The sequence below is a fragment of the Camelus dromedarius genome, chromosome 12 (genome assembly GCF_036321535.1).
Source record: "Camelus dromedarius isolate mCamDro1 chromosome 12, mCamDro1.pat, whole genome shotgun sequence".
Taxonomy (NCBI): domain Eukaryota; kingdom Metazoa; phylum Chordata; class Mammalia; order Artiodactyla; family Camelidae; genus Camelus; species Camelus dromedarius.
In genome coordinates this window covers 58373657-58394307 of record NC_087447.1, presented here as the reverse complement: position 1 = coordinate 58394307, position 20651 = coordinate 58373657, and the positions used below count along the sequence as shown (strand labels likewise).

At 43.6% G+C, this 20651-nt stretch overlaps 4 protein-coding genes across 10 annotated transcripts in view; 1 reads left to right on the top strand and 3 right to left on the bottom strand.

Moving 5' to 3' along the window:
* The window catches only part of ME3 (malic enzyme 3), a 377761-nt gene extending 371635 nt beyond the window's left edge, over nucleotides 1–6126 (top strand). For all 7 annotated transcript variants that reach the window (XM_031460503.2, XM_064492780.1, XM_064492783.1 and 4 more), the window contains 4 exons: nucleotides 342–484; nucleotides 1026–1199; nucleotides 4375–4473; nucleotides 5889–6126. In XM_031460503.2, the coding sequence (XP_031316363.1) occupies nucleotides 342–484; nucleotides 1026–1199; nucleotides 4375–4473; nucleotides 5889–6050 (578 nt within the window). In that variant the 3' untranslated portion in view covers nucleotides 6051–6126. The remainder of the gene's footprint in view (nucleotides 1–341; nucleotides 485–1025; nucleotides 1200–4374; nucleotides 4474–5888) is intronic.
* Nucleotides 6127–12395: 6269 nt separating this feature from the next.
* Nucleotides 12396–13783, bottom strand: LOC105097916 (protein tyrosine phosphatase type IVA 1-like). The gene is given in 2 exon segments (XM_064492787.1): nucleotides 12396–13298; nucleotides 13300–13783. Coding segments are annotated over 2 exon segments (507 nt in total). The 5' UTR covers nucleotides 13425–13783; the 3' UTR covers nucleotides 12396–12916.
* A 6-nt stretch (nucleotides 13784–13789) lies between these two features.
* LOC135322686 (uncharacterized) lies at nucleotides 13790–13921 on the bottom strand. Its single transcript, XM_064492788.1, has one exon. The coding sequence runs from the start codon at nucleotides 13919–13921 to the stop codon at nucleotides 13790–13792; it is 132 nt and encodes a 43-aa protein (XP_064348858.1).
* Nucleotides 13922–14192: 271 nt separating this feature from the next.
* CCDC81 (coiled-coil domain containing 81) overlaps nucleotides 14193–20651 on the bottom strand; it is a 56676-nt gene continuing 50217 nt past the window's right edge. Inside the window, exon 16 of the mRNA XM_064492779.1 lies at nucleotides 14193–14275. Within this exon, the coding sequence (XP_064348849.1) occupies nucleotides 14194–14275 (82 nt within the window). The 3' untranslated portion in view covers nucleotide 14193. The remainder of the gene's footprint in view (nucleotides 14276–20651) is intronic.

Sequence of the window (20651 nt, the reverse complement as noted above, 5' to 3'; positions counted from 1 at the left end):
ACAGGCTGGCCTCTCTAACTAGGATGAAGTGAGCACTCCTCCCCCAAGGAGGGGACCCTGGCGTCACTCCCTGTCCTCGGGGAGCAGCCCACTGGAAAGGGCCGTGCCCAGGAACGCCTTCACAGGTGCATGTTAACTGGGCAGGGGCCTGAAGTGGACCAGTGGTCCCTTACGAATTAAAGGGCACTCAGCCAGCTCAAGCAGATCGTCCCTCTGGCAGATGCCATCCCCAAGACACCTGAGCTGTCCGTGCTGTACTTGGTTCCCCACCAGCAGCACCAGGAGAGGAACGGGGTGTTGGTAAAGAGTAGGCATCCCCACTACCCCGCTTTTCCCTGTAGGTGTTGCCGCCATCGCAGGAGCCTTCACGGAGCAGATTCTGAGGGACATGGCCTCCTTCCACGAGCGCCCTATCATCTTTGCCCTGAGCAACCCCACCAGCAAGGCTGAGTGCACGGCTGAGAAGTGCTACCAGGTCACCGAGGTCAGCGGGGAGTCCTTCCTTCCCCAGGCTGAGAGGACACAGTGACAATAACCATGAGTAGCCCTGTGAGGGTGAAGAACATCCCCACGGGGCTGATACACAAACAGGTTCAAAAGTAACTCGCCCAAGGTCACAGAGCTGAAAGAGGAGTGGAGCTGGCCCCCAAACCCAGGCCTGGCTCCAAAGCCCTGCTCAGGGTTCCCCTAAGGTAGAGCTCTGACCAGCACCCCACCCAGGCCCTTGTAGACTCTAGGACATTTACACACCTGTCATGTCTTGGGTTGACCCTCTCAGGAAGTGACAGGTTAAAAAGGTACACCTTCACCTTTCTGCGGTTTCTCGGCTGCCAGGTAACTCAGTGGGAGCTAGCTTTCTGGTCAAATGAACAGGGGTGCTCTCAGCACCTGCAGTGTGGTCAGCACAGTGCTGAGCCTTTAGGAGAAGGTGATGAAGGGGTCAACACTGGCGAGATAAGACTAGGCCACCGTTACTCCTGAAACCTGTCTCCAAGCTCCATTTCTGGTTTTCTTCCTGCCCCCAGGGCCGAGGGATCTTTGCCAGTGGAAGTCCTTTTAAAAGCGTGACTCTGGAAGACGGCAGGACCTTCATTCCCGGGCAGGGAAACAACGCCTATGTGTTCCCTGGAGTGGCTCTGGGAGTCATGGCCGGTGGGATCCGGCATATCCCCGACGAGATCTTCCTCCTGACAGCAGAGGTATCACTGTCCCTGCTCCCTCACATGCTCCCAGTAGGGCCTGTGAGCTACACCTGGTCCTACACTGGCCCCCAAAGATTCCTTCTCTTGTCTCTCCTGTCTGTCCCCAACCCCGGCAATGATTCCTCACAGTTTTGGAACCTCAAGCTCTTCCCAAGGTCACTTGAGACTTGAACTTCTCTCAAAACACACACAGGGTTTTTAAGGTGGGCGGGTAAGGAATAGTCAGTGGGAGGGGCTGTTGGCAGGAGGCACTGGCAGGGAGGGAAGATGCCCTGTACTGCTCACTGCCCCCCAGCAGTACCCTTATGCCTGCCGAGAACACGGATGCCACCAGAACCACCTGAAACCTAGGCTCATAGACCATGACAACCAATAGCGCCTTCCAGCCATGGGTCTTGGCCAAATTACTGGGGCAACTGGTAGCAAAATAAGCCCTACGAGGGCAGCTTTCTGTAAGGAAGGGCAGAGGTTGCACATCTGGCTCACCTGCTCTTGGCATACCGTATCGTGGGTACAGATGTGGAGATGTGGGGTGCACCTGCTCCAGGTATCTTACTAGAAAAGCTCTCAGAAGGGCTCTTTACTGAGCATGGTGAAAACAGTAAAAGAATTCATTAAGACTGACAGCCCACATTCATAATACTGGTTGTTAATAACAGCAGTCACGGTGGCTGGCGTCCAGCAGGTGCTTACTGCCTGCCAGGGGCTGCACACTTATCTTCCCCCGAAGGAAACCAAGGCATAAGAATGCTTCTGTTGGGAGGTTAAGCTAATCGTAACTATAAACAAATACCACATATATTTATCCCATGGCTGAAGCATTATGCTGTACACTAGAAATTGACACAACATTGTAAACTGACTATACTTCAATAAAAAATATACATACAAAAACCCCCCCCAAAAATCTAAACACACACACAACACACACACACACACACCCCGGTGAGCACTAAAGGCCCTCCTATGATGTCTGACGTGCTCCTGCGTTTCCCCCTCACCACAGCACTGGTGAGAGCCCAGAATCAGTGAGACCTGAGACTGGCTTCCATGTGGCCCTGTGCAGCCTGCTCCTGTGAGTCCCATAGGGAACTGCCTCATGCACCATGTTCCTTCTTATTATGTCTCGGGAAGGTTTGTCAGCCTCCCCTGAGCCTCGTGCACACCAGCGACGGCTTCATGCTGTGGTTCTCTGTCCCTCTTATCTGAATATTTTGTGTTTGTGTTGCTTCTGGTCTCTACGACTGGTGGGGGTGTCGCTGTGGGCGGCGCTGTTTGAAATCCCCAGTGGACGAGAAGAGTCCCTTCCTGCTTGGAGCTGGCCTGAAAGCACACTCCCCTGTTGTGCAGAAACAAGGCTGGAGAGCCCTCCTGTGCAACCCCAGGAGACATCAGCACAGCCCCATCCACCTTGTGGGACAGTTCAGCTCCATCGTTTTGTGAACAGTGTCCATGAATTATACACGCACCTCTCCTCAATCTACTTCTTGATCACCTGCTATGAGCAGCACAAAGCCCCTCCCCTTCAGGACCTGACAGTCTGGTCTTCAAAGGCCTGGCAAGTTATATTTCTGAAAAGGGTGCTTTTAAATTACGATAATTTAAGCTGAATTAGCTGAATTTGATTTTCCTGTGAAAAAAGTAATACAAGTTTACACGCACTATCTCCTTTCACCTTGACCGCCCTGTGAAATATAGTGATTATGCCTATGTGATAGATGAGGAAAGTGAGGCACGGAGTTTAAGTCACATGCCCAAGGTCACCTGGCTTGTGAGTGATGCACCAGGATGGCCCCAGGCACTTTGACTCCGAGACGCAGCAGAGCATTAGCAGTGCCCAGCGTCTTAGCAGGGACCCCACACACCGTGCCATCATCACTCTTCACTCTGCAGGGTAACCTTCCTAGCCGCAGATCTAGTCATGGAAACCCTGCTTCCCTAATCAGTCCATTTTCTACACCTCCACAAAGAGAATCCTTCGAAGCACCGACCAGGCCATCTCTCTCCTAATTTCAGACCTCTGTATGGCTCCCACAGGCTTACAGGAAAATCCAGACTCCTTCCCACGGTCTCCATACAAGGCACCTCATCACAGACCCTCCTTTCCTCTCCAGCCTTTCAGCCGCCCCCCACCATCAGCCTATCCAGCGTTCTTTTTCACAGTCCCAAACTCGTGCTCCCTCTTACCTCCCAAGCTTTGCATGTGCTGTTCCCTCACCCCTTTTCAAGTAATTCATGCTTTGTCCTTCAGGGCCTAGCTTATGTCACAGGGAAGCCTTCCCTGCACATGGCCGACTGGGCCCTGCCCTCCTCTCTGCCTCTGTGTCCCCTCTCCTCGCACTCACCCTGCTGTAATTGCTACAATGGCTTGTTAGCTGTGCACTGACACCAGTGTCTGGCAAGGAAAAGCCTGAGGCGTCTCACGTGGATCTCAGCACCCAGCACAGAGCCTGGCTATGGTAGAGCTCAGTGCACGTTTGCCCGAATGAACAAAGGAGAGGGAGGAGCGTGAGGCTGAGGCAGCAGAGGGGGAGGCCGGCACCCCTATGTCTGCCAAACTCTGAGGCAAGACCCGGTCCTTTCCCTGTCCATTCCGGGACACAGAGTTCTCAGAGCACACCAGGGCTTTTCCCAAATCTAAGTTTGACACAAGAAGATCAGGTGGGAGCGAACTCAGAGGCACCACATTAAAGGGGCTGTTCTGCGAGGCTGGCTGAGCACCAGTGCCTGAGGCCGGAGGCGGCGGCTTGCGGGGTGGGGTGGGGGGGTGGCCTACGTGAACACCCAGGATGTTACTAAGCGTGCGGAAGAGGCTGGAACTCAGGACGTGAGGGACTTAGGGACCCCTATGCAACAAGCTGACCAGCCCAGGGGAGATCCCGGAGTCTGCTTTGCAGGTCATGAGTCTGTTCATCTTGGCCTTAGTGATTTTCACTTAGAATTCAGAGAGCCTCAAGGTGTTTTAAGCCTCAGCTGGTCTCACAAGACAGAAAGCTGTGTCCTTGCTTAAGGCCAAGCATTAAGCTCCCCTGGGGCTACGAGGTGGCAGAGACAACAGTGGAAGCTGCTGTGACTGGCCACCAGGGAGGGGGAGGGGAGTCTGGTGTGCTGAGTTGGGCTGCTTCTGGGAAGGCAGAAACTCAGCTTATTCCCCTCCGTTCTCTCTCCCCAGCAAATTGCCCAGGAGGTCTCTGAGCAGCACCTGTCACAGGGGAGACTGTACCCACCACTCAGCGCCATCCGAGACGTGTCTCTGAGGATCGCCATCAAAGTAAGGGACATCTTGCTCCCTTAACATGGGCAGTGAGACTCACCAACTTTCCTCCATACGACTGGAGGGGGCTGTGGGGACAGCAGCTATGGAAGCACCCTGAGCTCCGTGGGCTGCGCTGCATGCACCCCAGGGGCTGGGTGACAAACTCTTGCCTGGAGCTCCAGCCCGACCCCAACACCCACTCAGGGCAGTGCTGGGAAGGCTTCTGGATTTCCCCTCCAACACCAGGCAGAAAGGTCAGCAGTGTCCCTGGTTTTGTGGACCAGAATGTGGGTGGAATTTTTTTTAAATGAATCATAAGTGCCCATTTACACAGAAAGGTCAGCTTGCATAATACCATGGAGGGAGCTCAGGCTCTGGGTCCCAGCTCAGCCAGTCAGCTGCAGTCACCCTAGGCCAGTCACTTCACTTCCCTGAGCCTCAGTTTCCTTCTTTTCCAAAGTAGCCAGGAATTCCTCTCTCCCAGAGGTTTAGAGAGGATTAAACGAGAACAGTGAAAAAGCTCTACTACACTCAGTGCTTTTCCAGCCAGAGGAGATGCTCACGCCTCCCCTTCCTCTCAGAATGGCTGGGCCATGGGGCAATCGGGTTCACAGACGATTCCAAGTAAAAGTGTCGCCCAATAGATGACGGTACAGAGATGATGGGGTTTCCAAGAGTCAGAACAAGGTGCAGAAAAGACTGACCCGACATTGATAATTGTTAAATCTGGATGATGACTACATGGGGGTTTATTATACTATTGTTTCTTTTAATATATTTTTTACATGTCCTGTAAGTTTTATGAATAATTTCAGAAAATGCACTGCACAGCAGCGTGCGCTCCTCAAGAGCTGTCCAGGGCAGGATCCAGAATCAGCCCTCGAGACCAACAGTCCAGCTTATAGTCCAGCTCCACCCTGTCCAGTTCCTCCCTTTTGGGGACTATTTAGATTCATGCTCCTCTGAAGCCAAATCTAATACCCGGAAAACAATGTTCCAGGCTGCTCTTCCAATTCAAGCCACATTTAGGAGAGAAAAAACGTCAGGGTACTGAACACTTTGCCTGCTACCTAATTTTATTCTCCACCATGCCAGAGAAAGTTCTCACTACCCCTACTTTACACATCAGGAAACTGAGGTTCAGCAAGGATAGTGTCATAGCTGAGGACCCACAGGCAGGTGGAAGCAGAAGCAGACTTTAGTCCAAGGCCTCTTGATCCTGGCCCCGTGTTTATTCCACTTGTCACAGCTTCCTTTCTAGGCAGAAAACTCAAAATCCCTCCCATTCAGTGGCTTCATGGGCCACAACTCATAAGAGGAACGCGTCTGGCGCTTCGGGGTCTACTCCCCTCCCACAGGCTCCCAGGCGAGGGCCTTTAGGCAGGTTCAGCCTTGGACCCAGGTCCTCAGTCAAACGTATTTTTCCCTAGGTCCTCGACTTCGCGTACAAACACAACCTGGCCTCCTACTACCCAGAGCCCAAGGACAAGGAGGCTTTTGTAAGATCCCTGGTCTATACTCCAGACTATGACTCCTTTACGCTGGACAGCTACACTTGGCCCAAGGAAGCCATGAATGTTCAGAATGTCTGATGCAATTTGAGAGGCTGGTGTGGGGCTGCATGAAGCCCAGAGTAACGCTGACAATATAAATGGGTTCCAAAATGGCCGTCCTCGTCACTGTGTTTTTCCTTTGAACCTTTCTGGTGTGAGGGGAGATGCCCAGGTGTACAGCGAATGAGAGCCTTGTCCCTGAAGGCCTTGAGTTCACTTTTCTATAACCCTCTTCTGACTTCCTAAGAATTCCTTCATCTATGAATGGCCAACTAGACCTTGGCTAGACCTTGTGGGAAATCTAGAATCCTGCCTAGAACTCTCCCTGTATTATAGAGTCCAGGGTCTTGTAGAGGGACTGAGAAGATACGGACACAATTCATTTTGCCACAAGGGAGAAAGTGCTAAGTCCATGCAAGAACTACAGGTAAAGGTCAAGGGTGCTTAAAAAAGGGAGGGGATATGTCCTATGAGGATGTAAGAGAAGGCATCGGCGGGGCAGTGTTTGCACTGAGTCCCAGGAGTGAAGGATAGGTAAGGTTAACGGCAGAATGAGGGATGTAAAAGCAGCCACTGGCCAGAAGGCATGGCTCACCCGTCAGGAAGTGCAGTCTGTTGGGAGAATGCACCCTTTAAGACTCAGCTGGGTGTGGGAGCTGAGTGGCTGGAGGCAGCTCCCAAGTCAGAGATAGTCACTGCCCTGTGGGTTCTTGAGTATGAGGCATTCCTTTTTGGTTATTACCAAAAGGAAAACCAGAGAAATGTGGGTGGGGAGGAGTCAGCACACCAAGGAGGAAGGAGGAAGAGAGGCTGTGAGGGGAAGAGCTCCAAGGGGAGTCCTAGGGAAGAGGATTTCATTTTCCTGGCTCTGGAACACTCTCTTCCACCCTTCACCCTCTGAATTCAACAAACTTTGAGCTTTTTTTATAGAATGGTGTCAGTCTGTCCTGGGCGCTTCTTAGACCAAGTGCAGTGGTAGCCTTCACCTCCCTCATGTCCAGCAGAGCCCACACCATGGAGTGGGGTGGGAGAGACGAGCCTGCAGCGCCCACAGTCAGAGACTCTGCTAAATTCCTAACATCTACTGAGATGGCAGCATCCAGCCTCTAACTTCAGTGTGTAACACAGGAAACAGTCCACGCCCAGTGACCCGCCACTGCCCACCCCTGCTGCCCGCTCAGCCTCAGGATCCCCACTGCCCACAATGAATAGGTCCTGTATGGCCACCTTGCAGTGACAGGCTAGGTGGACTGCGGGGCTCCTGGAAGAGTAATTAGCAGAGACATCAGTCACCCCTTGCCCAGGTCTTATTCTTCCAACATTTGCTTCCATGGTGCTGGTGCTCAGACAAGACTATCCTGAGAAAACATCCTTGTTCTATGATCCGTGGACTCATGGATAATGAGAACCTCTTCAGAAAAGGGTCTGAAGTGTGAAGCTGGAATCTGAACACCAGGGAGCCTTTTACATTAACTTTTCTACAACCTATCCCACAACTGCCTCTGTACCCCAACTACACCTCCTTTATACTCAATGTAATACAAAAGGAAGAGAAAATCAGTGAAACCAAAACAGGTTCTTTGACAAGATCAACTAAATTAACAAACTTTAACTGTACTGACCAAGTCAAAAAGCAAGAAGATACAAATTACATTTCCTTTGTTCCAGCTACAGGGAAAATCTTGCTCGCGCTGAACACATGCGCTTTCAGGCCTGTTCTCTTATACGTGCTTGGTCTCTATCTGGAAAGCCCTTCCCTCTGCTTCTCTGCCCTTTACCAATTACATTTCAGTTCACCCCAGCTTTCTGCCTGGAGACGTCATCCATCATTGGAGTTCAGATGCATTTGGCTCCAGGAAGTCTTCCTGGACAGCGTTTATCATTAAATTAGATATGAACAACAGTAAAAAGGAAATTGGAAATTTCCAACTCCTTGAAAATTAAATACATTTCTAAATAAGTCATGGTTCAAAAATGAAATCACAAGGTAAATTATGTATGTTGAATTGAGTAAAGAAAAATCAAATCAAATGAGTCATAGCTAACGTAGTGCTTAAAGGGAAATTTCAGAGCTTTAAATGCTGATCTCAGAAAAAAAGGGAAAAAAAAGTTCTCGAAGCAATAACATAAACTTCTTCCTTAAGAAACTAGAAAAGAGAAAGCAAACAAAATTCAAAGTAAGCAAAGATTAGAGCAGAAATCAATAGACCTACAAGTAAAGAAACTGAATTAGTAATTAAAATTCTTCTCACCAAGAAAAGCCCAGGCCCAGAATTCATCATGGGTGAATTTTATCAAATATTTAAAGTTGTAATAAAACCAATCCTTCATAAATTCTTTCAGAAAATAGAGGACGGAACACTTCCAAAATCATTCTAGGATACCGGTGTTTCCCTGATACCAAAACCAGGTAAAAACAACATAAGAAAACCAATATCCTTCATGAATATAGATGCAAAATCCTAAAGGAAACACTAGCAAAAGCAATCTATCAGTATAGAACAGTTACACACAATCAACAAGTAGAATTTACCCCAGGAACGCAAAATTGTTTTAATGTATAAAAATTAAACAACGTGGGGGGAAGGTACAGCTCAGCAGCAGAGTGCATGCCTAGCCTGCATGAGGTCCTGGGTTCAGTCTCCAGTACCTCTGTTAAAAAAAAGTGAATAAGTAAATAAAAACCTAATTACTACCCCCCGTAAAAAAATAAATAAATAAATAAAACAAAAAAAAAATTAACCAACATAGTACATGATATTAATAAAATGAATGACACAAACCACAAGATCATGTCAATAGATATGGAAAAAGCATTTTAAAATATTCATCCCCCACTTATGATAAAGCTTTCAAGCTAGGAATAGAAGACAACATCCTGAACCTGATGGAGAACCAACAGCTAACATCATACTTAGTGGGGAAGAACGAGTACTTCCTCCCTAAGAACGTGTTTTCACCACTTCTGATCAACGTGGACAGTCTAGTTCAGTAAAGAATGGAAAAGAAATTAAAGGCATCCAGATTGAGAAAAAAAAAAAAAAGAGTAAAGCTGCCTTTATTCACAGATGATGTGACCCTGCAAGTAGAAACAGAACAGCACGTGCATCACTCTCACCCTCACCTCCTTCTCTTCCTCCCTCCTTCCCTCTCTCCCCTAATAAATGAGTTTAGAAAGGTCATAGAAAGCAAGGTCAGTATACAGAAATCAACTGTATTTCTACATACTAGCAGCAAACAATCTAGAAATAAAATTTTTAAACAATTCCATGCACAATAGCATCAAAAAGAAAAAAATACTTAAGCAAACTAAGAGGTGCCAGTCTTGTACAATGAAAACTACAAAACAATGCTGATAGAAACTAAAGAAGATATAAATAAATGGAGAAATGTTCCGCATTCATGGATTTAAAGACTTGGTACTGTCAAGGCTGCAGTTCTCTTCAAATTATCTGTAAATTCAACACTATATCTAGAAAAGCCCCTGCAGGCTTTTTTTTAAAATAGAAATTGACAGGTTGATCCTAAAATTTATATGGAAATGCAAGGGGCCTAGAATAGCCAAAATTTTGGGGAAAGAACAAAGTACACGATCCAATTTCAAAGCTTACTACAAAACTATAAATGATCAAGACTGTGTGGTCATATAGATCAGTGGAACAGAATTGAGAATTCCTCACATTCATGGTAAATTGATTTTTCAACTACCAAGATAATTCGATGGAGGAAAGGATAGTCTTTTGAACATATGATGCTTGAACAACTGGATATCCACATGCCAAAAAAAAAAAAAAAGAATATAGACATTTACCTCACACCATGTAAAAAATTAACTCAAAATGGATCGTAGACCTAAATGTAAGAGCTGAAACTGTACAATTTCTAGAAGAAAATATAGCAGAAAAATCTTTGTGACTGAGGAAACTTCTTGATACAATTTAAAAGCATGATTCATTAAAGAGAAAACTGATAAATTGTACTTAACCAAATGTTTATACTTTTGCACTTTGAAATATACCATCAAGGAAAAAATGACAAATAACAGACTGGGAGAAAATATTTACAAATTATATATCTGATAAAGGCACTGGATCTAGACTATATAAAGAACTTTTACAACTCAAGAAGAGGAAAAAAAAAAACCCAATTGAAAAAATGGGCAAGATATTTGAATTGACATACTACTGAGAAAGATATGTGAGTGGCTAAGAAGAATATGAAAAGATGTTTAACATTAGTCATATTAAATCTACAATGGGATACCACTTCCCACTCACCAGAATGGCTATAATTTTTAAAAAGTAAGTGTTGGAGAGGATTTGAGCCTCTTTGGGAGACTTCCCTATGTTTTTTAAAAGCCTTTATTCTAACTCCCCAGCCTCTCATACACAATCCCAGAACTCAGCAAGTGTCATTTAGTACAGTGGATGCTGTGGTTGTACCACCCAGATCCCTCTAAAGGTCTGAAACACTCATCCCCCCAGCTGCCAGGATTATTATCAGCTGCAGGCTCACAGCTGCATCCCTCCCTGAGGGTTGCATTTGACTGCAGAAAGATGATTCATCCAAGGTTACACCCTCATCCCCAGGGACAGCGTGCATCCAATGACTGGTTGATTCGAGCCCAAAGGTCCAACCCTCCTGCCACAGTTGTAGACATCTCTAAATAGCTATCCCAGCCTCAGAGGTCCCTGGGAGATTGGCTAAGGCCACTCTTGTTTCACCATTCAACTTCTTCTGCAGTACCCTGGTTCTCTTGCTCCCTGACAAGTGTTGCTGAGATGATTTCCCAGTAAGCCTCCAAATGCAAACCCCAGATTCAGTACCTGTCTCCTGAAGAGCTCAACTTGCAGTATGAGGTAACTAGACAAGCTTCTCAAGTTTCCATTCTGTTGCACCAGCCCCACATGACCATCAAAAGCCTTGCTGGGTTTCTCTTTCCCTCAGTAGAGACCCTGCGCAAGAACCAAGCCTGAGCCTTGTGGAGGCTCCTTGTTGAGTCTCTGTCCAGAATCAGTAAATGCCCCCAGCAAACAAAGTGGCCACTCACCTCAGGAGAGCGCCTTCCTCTCTGGAATTCCTGTTCACCTAATCCTTGCTGCTTTCACAGTTCTCACATGCCTTTAAATGCTTCTGTAATTTATCCATATTTTTCTGGCTGTTGCAGGAGGGTTTGGGGCTGCCACGACTTACTACATCCTATATAGAAGTGGAAGTCTCTAGACACAGATTTTCAAAGTTCCAAATGATTAATTAACTTTTTTCCTAACTTAATTGAATTATAGTCAGAAAACTTACCTTTGTGATTCAAATATTTTAAAATTTGCTGAAATTATTTAGGCCTAATATAGTCAAATTTAATAAAATATTACATATATTCTTAAAAAGAATATGGATTCTCACTACTGGATGCAGTGGCCCTTACATGGTCATGGGATCAAGCTTGTTAATTGTTTTGTTCAAATCTATATCCTTACTGATTTTTATCGATTTGATCTGTTACTGAAAGAAAAATAGTAAAATTTCCTATCACTATGGTAAACCCGTCCATTTTTCTTACAGTTCTCTCCATATTTGCTTTATATATTCTGAACCAATGTTATCTGATACATAAAGTTGAGAATTATTATAACTTACTGGGGAATTGAAACTATTGAAACATTAAGTAATGATTTTCTTTCTCATAATGCCTTTGTTTCTACTTTTACTAACACAGTTATACCATATTGCTTAGATTAAGTCTCTGTCTCTCTCTTATAAGTCATTATTTATTTAGATGTTTAAGCTCTTGTACTAGATGGTGAATGGTGAATACTGATAAATTATTTCTCCTACAGAACTGTATTCCCAGACACTGTAAATATATGATTGAACTAACATTAATACATACCATCATTTTATCAATTACATGATAAAACAAAGTATCAAGTGTCCAACTGTTAAGTTTCACAGTTCAAAATCATATAACAGATGTCTGATCAATTCATTAGTAGAAACCCACTTCTTTTTTGGTTGGAAAGACCAGGAAAAAAAAGATCACACTTCAAACAAAAATAATAGTTAATAAACAACTTCCAATAGGTATGGCAAAGAATTATAAGACCTTCAGAAATTTTATAATTAAGAAATGTTTTGGCCACAAAGTATCTCTACCTTTAAAAAAAAGTTTAGTAAGTAAAAGGACCTATTCTATACATTCTGCACAAGGCAAAGGCAACATTTTGCTAGAAATATTTCATAGCCTCCTCCCATTCTGTCTTCAGGCTCTCCCCTCTAAAATTGCATCTCACGTGTAAACACTGGGCTAAGACTTTTTTGTCTGAAGACATTACACACATGGCTCCTGTACAATGTATATTTTACATAAACTTTCAACCAGAGATGTGTTTTTTTCAAAACGGAGGTTTTCATAACAGCACAAAGTGAGATTTATATGAAGACATTAAATAATCACCATAAGTCTTGGTAAGAATCCAACAAAATCGATTGTTGCACAAACCTGATGTATCCTGGTACACGTGTAGGGTAGTAAACATAAGGAAGCAGACAAATAACCATATGGGTCCTATTTGCAATGTTTAAGATGACTGAAGGAATAAACCACATACATTTAATAGTGCTGTTCATAATTCCTAAGATTTTAATTCTGTATGGTACTAAAAATATACAGATATTGTGCTGAGTATTTTGGCACCTAATCTCTCAAGTTCTTACATATTGTTTCTGGCATGGGAATAGTAGTAAGCCGAACTGAGAGGCTGCAATTCTGTCAGGCTTGTGGCTTTTCAGTATTCCTATGGAAGCGCCATTAGACTTGTCATTCATTAAGCCTATATGTTGGCTAATACGTACGATAAATTAAGTCCTGTCTCAAGTTCCACTTCCAAGGCAACAGCAGCCAAGGTTTATTGAATGGAACAGCTGTTTCTATGACCACTGGAGTCTTTGAAGCGCAGCCTCATTTTAGAACGATATTTCTCCAAGTACAAAAGTTGCTTGCTGTTGTTAAAAGCTCCACGCCGCTTTTGTCTTATAAATTGTACTGCATCTTCATTTTTCATTCCACCTTCAATTAGTGCTAGGGCAACAAGCACTGGAGTTCTCCCAAGACCTGCAACACAATGAACAGCAATGCAACAACCAGGTTCTTCACGAAATTTAATGTTTACAAGACTTAACCAGTCATCAACAATCTGGTTAGACGGTGATGAACCGTCATCAAAGGGCCAATCCAGAACCTGGATGCCTTCTTTCTCCACAAGAGCAGTGTCATAAGTTGCTTCACATAACTCCGTATTTCTTAAGGTCTTCTATAAATTGGTTTAAGGTTGCAGTGGTTGGATTGTGTGCAATAAGAAATCTCATGTTCCTGTATGTGACTTCCACAGGGGCTGGGCGATTCAGTGGAGCCATGTTAGTTTAGTTTAAAAACAAAACAAACAAACAAAACCACTATACGGTTACGAAAGAAAAAATTAAATTCTTGAATGCAGAAATGATGTAAAGGAACTGAAGTCTACTTCAATATGCCCCACTCAGAATTCTCAATGCTCTGGATATGAAATTGGGACTAACGGGAAATTAAAGGCGCCTTCTAACAAGAAGCCATCCTTCAGTTCAGTAACACTGAGTCAGTGGGAAGGAAGAGCACCGAGGTTTACCCCATCCAGGTCAGAATTCTTGCACAGTGCTCTGCAGACTCCAGTCCTACACTTCTGTGTCCAGGATGACCGCTCTTACGGGGGCTTCTTGGTGGAGTAGTAATGAATTTCTTCAGTTCACTTGTCCTCATAAAGGTCGTGCTGCGCCTGGCGGTAGTCTCCGGGGCCCTTCAGGAACTCCATAAATGCGTGACCAAGAAAACCACAGTAAGGAGTTAGTGTACTCATTAGAGACTGTGGCCTAATCATACAGCCGGTCCCACGGCGGCGACACAGGCGGCGGCGGTGGCGTCAGCTGCAGAGCAGGGAGCTGTACTGGTCGTCGTGGAGCCGCGGCGGCGGGACACCGAGCTCACAGAGCGCCGGCCTCCAGGGAGCCAATCGGCGTGCGCCCAGGCGCTCTTGCGTCACAAGCCCTCCTTTTTATAGCCGCAGTGACGTCGCTCCTCTTCACCAATCGCGGCGGGGCGGGCCCCGAACCGGAGGAGAACGAGGGCGTGAGGCCCGCCCCCCGGCAGACGTCACCGCGGCCGCCGCCGGAGTGAAGCGGTTGGCGGAGGGAGAAGCGCCGGAGCTTCAGCATCCTCGACTCCCCGCCTCCTCCTAGGAAGGAAAGAGGCTGAGGACGGACTTGGGGGTGCGCGTGGCGCGGGCGAAGTCTGGGAGAGGCTGAAGAGACAGGGTGGGTCAAGAAGGGCAGGGAAGGGTAGGTAGTGGAAGAAGAGTCCCGTCCGTTGACTGTGTTGTATCTCCTTCCGTCGGCTTCATATTTTAGCTCTGTTTCTTGAGAACAACATATTGCTAGGCTTTTTTTTTTTTTTTTCCCTTCAATCTGGTCTGATAAGTTTTATCTTTTTAACTGAAGAATTTAATCCATTTACATTATATTCTTTTTTTTTCACTGTTTTACATTACATATTGCTATCTGTTCATCTATTTTTGTTCTTATTTCGTGCTCTTTGACGTATTTCTGTATTTTTCATCCTTTTTTATTTCTTTTGGATTAAGGTCCATATTTCCCCTCCGCTATTTTGGAAATTTGTAATTGTGGTTAAAACTTCTTAACAGTTATTATGGTTAAGATACTGTTCCAAATCGAAATGATTTCACATTTCATTTGATACAACCCTATGAATTAGATACTAGTATTATTTCTATTATGATTTTTTAAAAAATTAAACCCTGGGCACAGGAAAGTTTTTTGCCCAAAGGCACATAGCTAATAAATGGCAGGGCTGAGATTTGAAGCTTGGAATTTTGGACCCAGAGTCTCTTTCTCTAATATGTATGTCCTGTTACATACCTTACTTCTATACTTTCAGTACCTAAATAGCTTAGAAAAATTCAAACATTCAAAATCTTTTCCCACCTCTTGTAGGAACACAACATGCTTTAACTATTAATGTCGTCAAGCATCTTTCAGCCCCACAAATTTATAAAAATCAGTTCGTTTAAATTTGCTCAATATGTCATCAGTTTCTTTGCTCACTATTTCTTTTTGCATTTCAACCCTTTCTTCTAAGATCATTCCACTTTAAGAGCATCTTTTGGAGGTTCCTTTAGTTCCTATTACATGATCAACTTTGATTAATACTTTACATAAATATGCATTGTCACTGTGAAAAATACATTTTATTGTTGGTAGACTTTTTTGGTTTTTAAATAAGCTTTTTTTCCTAAAATTCTTTTGCTTTCATTTGTAATAGTTTTGCTGGGTACACAATTCTACATTGACATTTATATTCTCAACCTTTTGAAGATATCCTCTCTAACAGCTTTAGTATTTTCTAAAATGGCTAGGCTGTTTCCTGGCCTATGCTTGGTCCATAATAATAAAGCCCTATTCCTTCCTTCTCTCCTCTTCCTTCCTTCCCTCTTTGTTCTTTCTTCCTTCTCTCATTTCTTAATAGTTCAGTCCCCTACATGGAGGGGAGCATGGTAGTTGTCTGCAGTGCAGTAGGTGGGGATGCAGAAGATATTGGAGTCTGAGGGAGAGGGTGAGGAGGACGTTGAAGCAAGGGTCAGGGTGGTAGTAGCACTCTGGTGCGGGCTGTCAGAACCCAGTCAGGGTGCAGAGGACATATATATTAGGGGGGCAGCAGTGGTGATTGGAGATCATATAAGAGTTTATCTATTAATACGTTGAGAATAATGGGACTTAGGCTTCTCACTGTCAGATAGGAGTTACAAATGTGGAAAGGGAAAAAAAGTACACTTAGCTGTAGGATTTTGGGTTGGAATTGGTTGTATCGGTGTGAACTCACTTCACTATATCGATACAGAAATACAGATGTATGGTGTGGTGTGGTGTGTGTTGGGGGGGGTGTGAATTCCTCAGCTTCACCTACAGAGAGCAGAGAGTTCCTCTGACATCCCAATAGCAATGAGAAATAGACTAGCACTCAGATGATAGTTTCTTAATACAATTCTCCATTAAAAGGAACCAAGTCTCCTTGGGGAAATGGCTGATTACAGAGGTAGGGCAGAAAAAATATTAGAGTAGCCTGGAACATATTGTTATGATGAAGAGTTATGGAAGTGTTCAAAAAATGAGGAATATGACAAAAGGACACAGACCAAAAAGAGCACAGACCAAAGGAGGCTAAAGAGACCTGACCACTAAATGAAATGTGGTGTCCTGGATGGGATCTTGGAACAGCAAAAGGATATTAGTGAAAAATTAGTGAAATCTGAATAAAGTGTGAAGTTTAATTGTGAAGGACCAGTGTTGATTCCTTAGTTGTGACAAATTTATCATAGAAATAGATGTTAACAATGAGGGAAACTGGATGATGAGTGTACAAGGAACTCTAAAACCATTCTAAGATTTTTTTTGAATGATTTAAAACAAAACAAAAAAACAAGCCAGCTTAAAGGGCTCCCACTGGTCATGATTTGTACATCAGTGATAGAAATGGATTATAACTCATTGAATAAAATAAAAATCCTTAGGTCTATATTGATACAAATTACTAGGGAGAAGCAAACACTTTGCCTTATAGTAGAATGCCAGCTAATGCATGTAGAGGAATGGTGGAATTAGAAAAATCTATTTAGCAGTCATCATCACGATTACGCATTTAGCAAAGAAACATCAGTAGATGCTAAAACTAGTAGGCAAAATTTGATGAGGAATGGGATATTTACTTACTTTCAGAAGTACCTACCACAAAATACCTATTAGTTACAAAAGAAAAAAACAACTTGATAGTGGTAAGCCTGGCAGGCATCACTTAATCAAATGATCAAAGTTAACATGGCCAGTAATGAGACAGACTGAATTGGGTACCACCTGATAGGACTGAATACAAGGACCATAACATCACATCAGTGATATTTCTGACAAAAAATACAGGAATTTTATCATGAGGAAAAATCAAACAAATCCAAGTGGTAGGACTGACATCTTCAGAAGTGTCAGCCATGAAAGTCAAGTTAAGGCTGAGGACTGTTCCAGGTTGAAGGGGATTAGGAAATAATGGCAACTAGATGTGACACATGATCATAGATTGGCTCCTTTTGCTTAAAAGGACATTACTGGGACAACTGGCAGAATTTTCATTGAGTCCATGGATTATATGGTAACAATGAATCAATGTTAATTTCTGAGTTTGGTGGTTATGTTGTGGTTTTATGGGAGAATATCCTTATTTGTAAGGCATTCTGCTCTAAAGTGTTCAGAAGTGATAGGGCATATGTCAGCTACTTGCACTTAGTTCTGTGGATGGAGTGGTGGTATTTTTTTTTTTTTTCACCATTCTTGAGTCTTCTAAGTTTGAAGTTATTTCAAAACAAAATATTTATCTCTAACATTGATTTAAAAGACCTTAGTCACAGGTAATTAACTGATGCTTGCTTCTCTGAATTCTTGCTCCCATTTTGTGTTTGCCTCTACAGGATTTTTTTTGGCAGCTTTACATTATTTAAAGATTGAAAAAAATCACTTTAGCATTGTTAGGTATTTTGTAGTTTCTTCCCCCCAAACTCTCAGGATATGGCAGACTGGCAGTTGTCCACTATGATCCATTTTCCCCGTATTTAGTACTAGCCTTCCCTGAGTATTTCACTAGACACATGGCCACCAAGCTAGAGACTTCATTTCCCAAGCTCCCTTGCAGCAATGGTGTGGCCCATGTGATTAAATTTTGGCCAGTGGGACATAGCCAGAAATAATGGTACCACTTCCACTCCTTTATACTTCTTAAAAAACATGCACACTTGCTCCCCTGCCCTTTTCTTCCTACCTGCTAGTTAGGAGATGGTAACTGGAGCGGTTGCCTTGAGCCAGTGGTGGAAACCACAGAGGAGCTAGTAGAGCCACCCTACTATCTTGGACTACTGACCTCTATAGACTTGTTTCTTGAGAGAAAAGTGCACTTCTGACTTGGTTAAGCTACTATTGTTTGACCTCTGTTAAAGCACTATCCTAATTAAGAAAATGTAAATGAAAGGACTGAGGAACCACCTGATTTGGGGGAAAGGTGAAAGCAAGAAGAATAAAGACTCAAAACCAAAATCAGATGCTTCTGGTGCTGGCCAAGATGGACTAAGGGCCCTACAGTATTTCTCTCTAACCGATCATAACTGAACAGAACATAAAAAGCAACTACCTGAGGACTCTGAAAAACAAACAATAGCAGGCAGATTGTGTAAGTCAGAACCTGAAGAATGACTTAGCATAGTGGTGATTTTACTGAATTTATTAGCATAGTGGTGATTTTACTGAATGTATTCCTCTTCTGGTTTGACCTGAGGGCAGTCGAAGACCTAGAACTACGCAGAGAGCATAAGCTCAAGAGAAATCCCCTCTTTCTAGCCAGAGAAGCAGGTAAAGGGTTCCCTGTGAGCTAGAATGTAAAGAGAAAGCCCTTTTCCCCTCCTTTTTCCCCCTCCCTAGTATGCCCCAAGACCAGGTGCAGTCATGAAGCTGCACAGGGGCAGCAGGACAGCAGTGGCAGTGGTGGCATTGCAGGCACCTAAGTCCCTGAGACATCCTCCCTTCCTGGCCAGAGGAAGCAGGAATAGGGACCCCTGTGGTGAGAAGAGTGTGATAGGAGTGTCTGTTATTTGACTCTGACTTGTCACTCACTGCTCCCCTCTGGCAGAGTAAAGGGAGCTAAAACTCCAAGAAAAACCCTGGCTTTATAGCCAGAGGACTGGGAATAAGGGACTGGAGAATGTGAGAGAAATTCCAGAAAGAAGGCTGGAGAAATAAATCCTTTAATTCTGTATATGAATCAATGCAAGTCTCACATTTACTCCCAAGCTGCACATGTGAAAAGCAGATCTAAGGAAACACAGGCTTTGAGAACTGAACTGACATCATAACTACTACCCACAGAAAGTGAGGCAGAAGTTGCATTCTGAACTTCACGATTTTGCTTACTTAAAAAAAATAAAAATCAACATTCTCCAGAAGATTTTAACAAGGTGGGGCAAAAGTTATCTGAGTTTCTTTGGGCACCTCAAAAGAAGGCAATCAGGTTACAACAAACTAGGACCTAAACATTCCTCAATCTCCTGGTCAAATACCATTATAATACCCTCTTATCCACTAATGAATTCTAGCAAACTACAAAGTACTGAGAGGAAAGAATCAGATTAAAATTGTGTTTATAAAACTGAAAACTATCTGTTTACACTAATGGATTCTTAAATCAATTTTGTTCAGTCTAATCAGAAATTTTTAATGAAATAAAATGAAGTAGAAATTATCAGAATGTACTGCAGATGGATGGGTAAGTGCAGCCCTGTAAAACTTTTGTCTCAATTATATGTATGGGCACAGGTTCTGTGTTTCCACATGAAATGTATTTCTTTTACTGAGTCTTACTCAGAAAGTTTTTTTTTTTAAATACTGGAGTATGTGCTTTCTAATAGCCATTCCAGTTCTCATCTCACTATTTTTATGAAGAGTCAAAGAGGAACGCAAAAATGGACATAGTTCTCTAGAACTGAAAGGGCATTTTCAAAAGCAAACTCCTTCACTTTACTCACTTTTCATAGCCTGAGCTTGTAATAATACTGAAGGAAAGCCACCCAGAGCAGTTCTTAACCTGTGGTCTGGATAGTCTAGGAAGCCTCCAACTGCATGTAAAATGTTGTATGTGAAACTGTACATATTTTTAGAAAAGGGTCCGTATTTTTCATCAGATTCTCAAAAGAGTCCACAATGGTCCAAAACATTAAAAACAACAACAACATTGAAATTGGGAATCCTTTGATGCATTAAGCCAGTCTGGCAGTGCCATGGTTCTAGAAATGACAGAACTTGATGATAGTAATTCACATTGATTTAGAAAAAGACATTCTAATTGAGTCTGGCCTAATACAAGGGTTGGACTAAAACAATATTAGCAATTAAGATCAGTGAAGAATATACCAAATTAAGAAGACCTGCTCAAAAAAAAAAAAAAAAAGACTGTGCATTTTTTATTGTATGGAATCAGCTGTTAATGAAGGACTATAATAAACTTTGATTCTTAAAATGGTTGAATGATTTTTTTTTTTAAGTTAGATTTTACAACCTAACTCACATAACCACATCTCCATCTTAGCCTTGATAGGCAGGAGCACAAGGCTTGACATGTGTTGCCATGATGACCCCTTGTCACTCTTCACCTAGCTATTTCCTATTTATCCTTAAAAACTCAGCTCAGGCCTCATCTATTCCAAAAGCCTTCAAGTTAACCTCACTGCAAGGGCTCCACCTTGCTCTTCCGTAACAACCAGTGCACAGCACTATTGGGTATTTACCTCGTTACCTGGAGATTTTCTAGTTACATCACTCCTCTGCACTACACAGTGCGTGCTCTGAAGGCAGGCAGGGACTGATGAAGTCTTAACCTCCAGGTCACTAGGTTGGTGCGTGACACACAGTAAGAGTTGTCAGTGCTGCTATCCATGGTAATAAATTATAAGTTCAGTTCCTACAGTAAAAAATGTCTATGAAGTCATATCTTTCACTTAACCATATCAA

What these genes read in the sequence shown, in the direction of transcription:
- LOC135322686 (XM_064492788.1), bottom strand. Translation starts at nt 13,921, where the DNA reads ATGATTAGGCCACAGTCTCTAATGAGTACACTAACTCCTTACTGTGGT.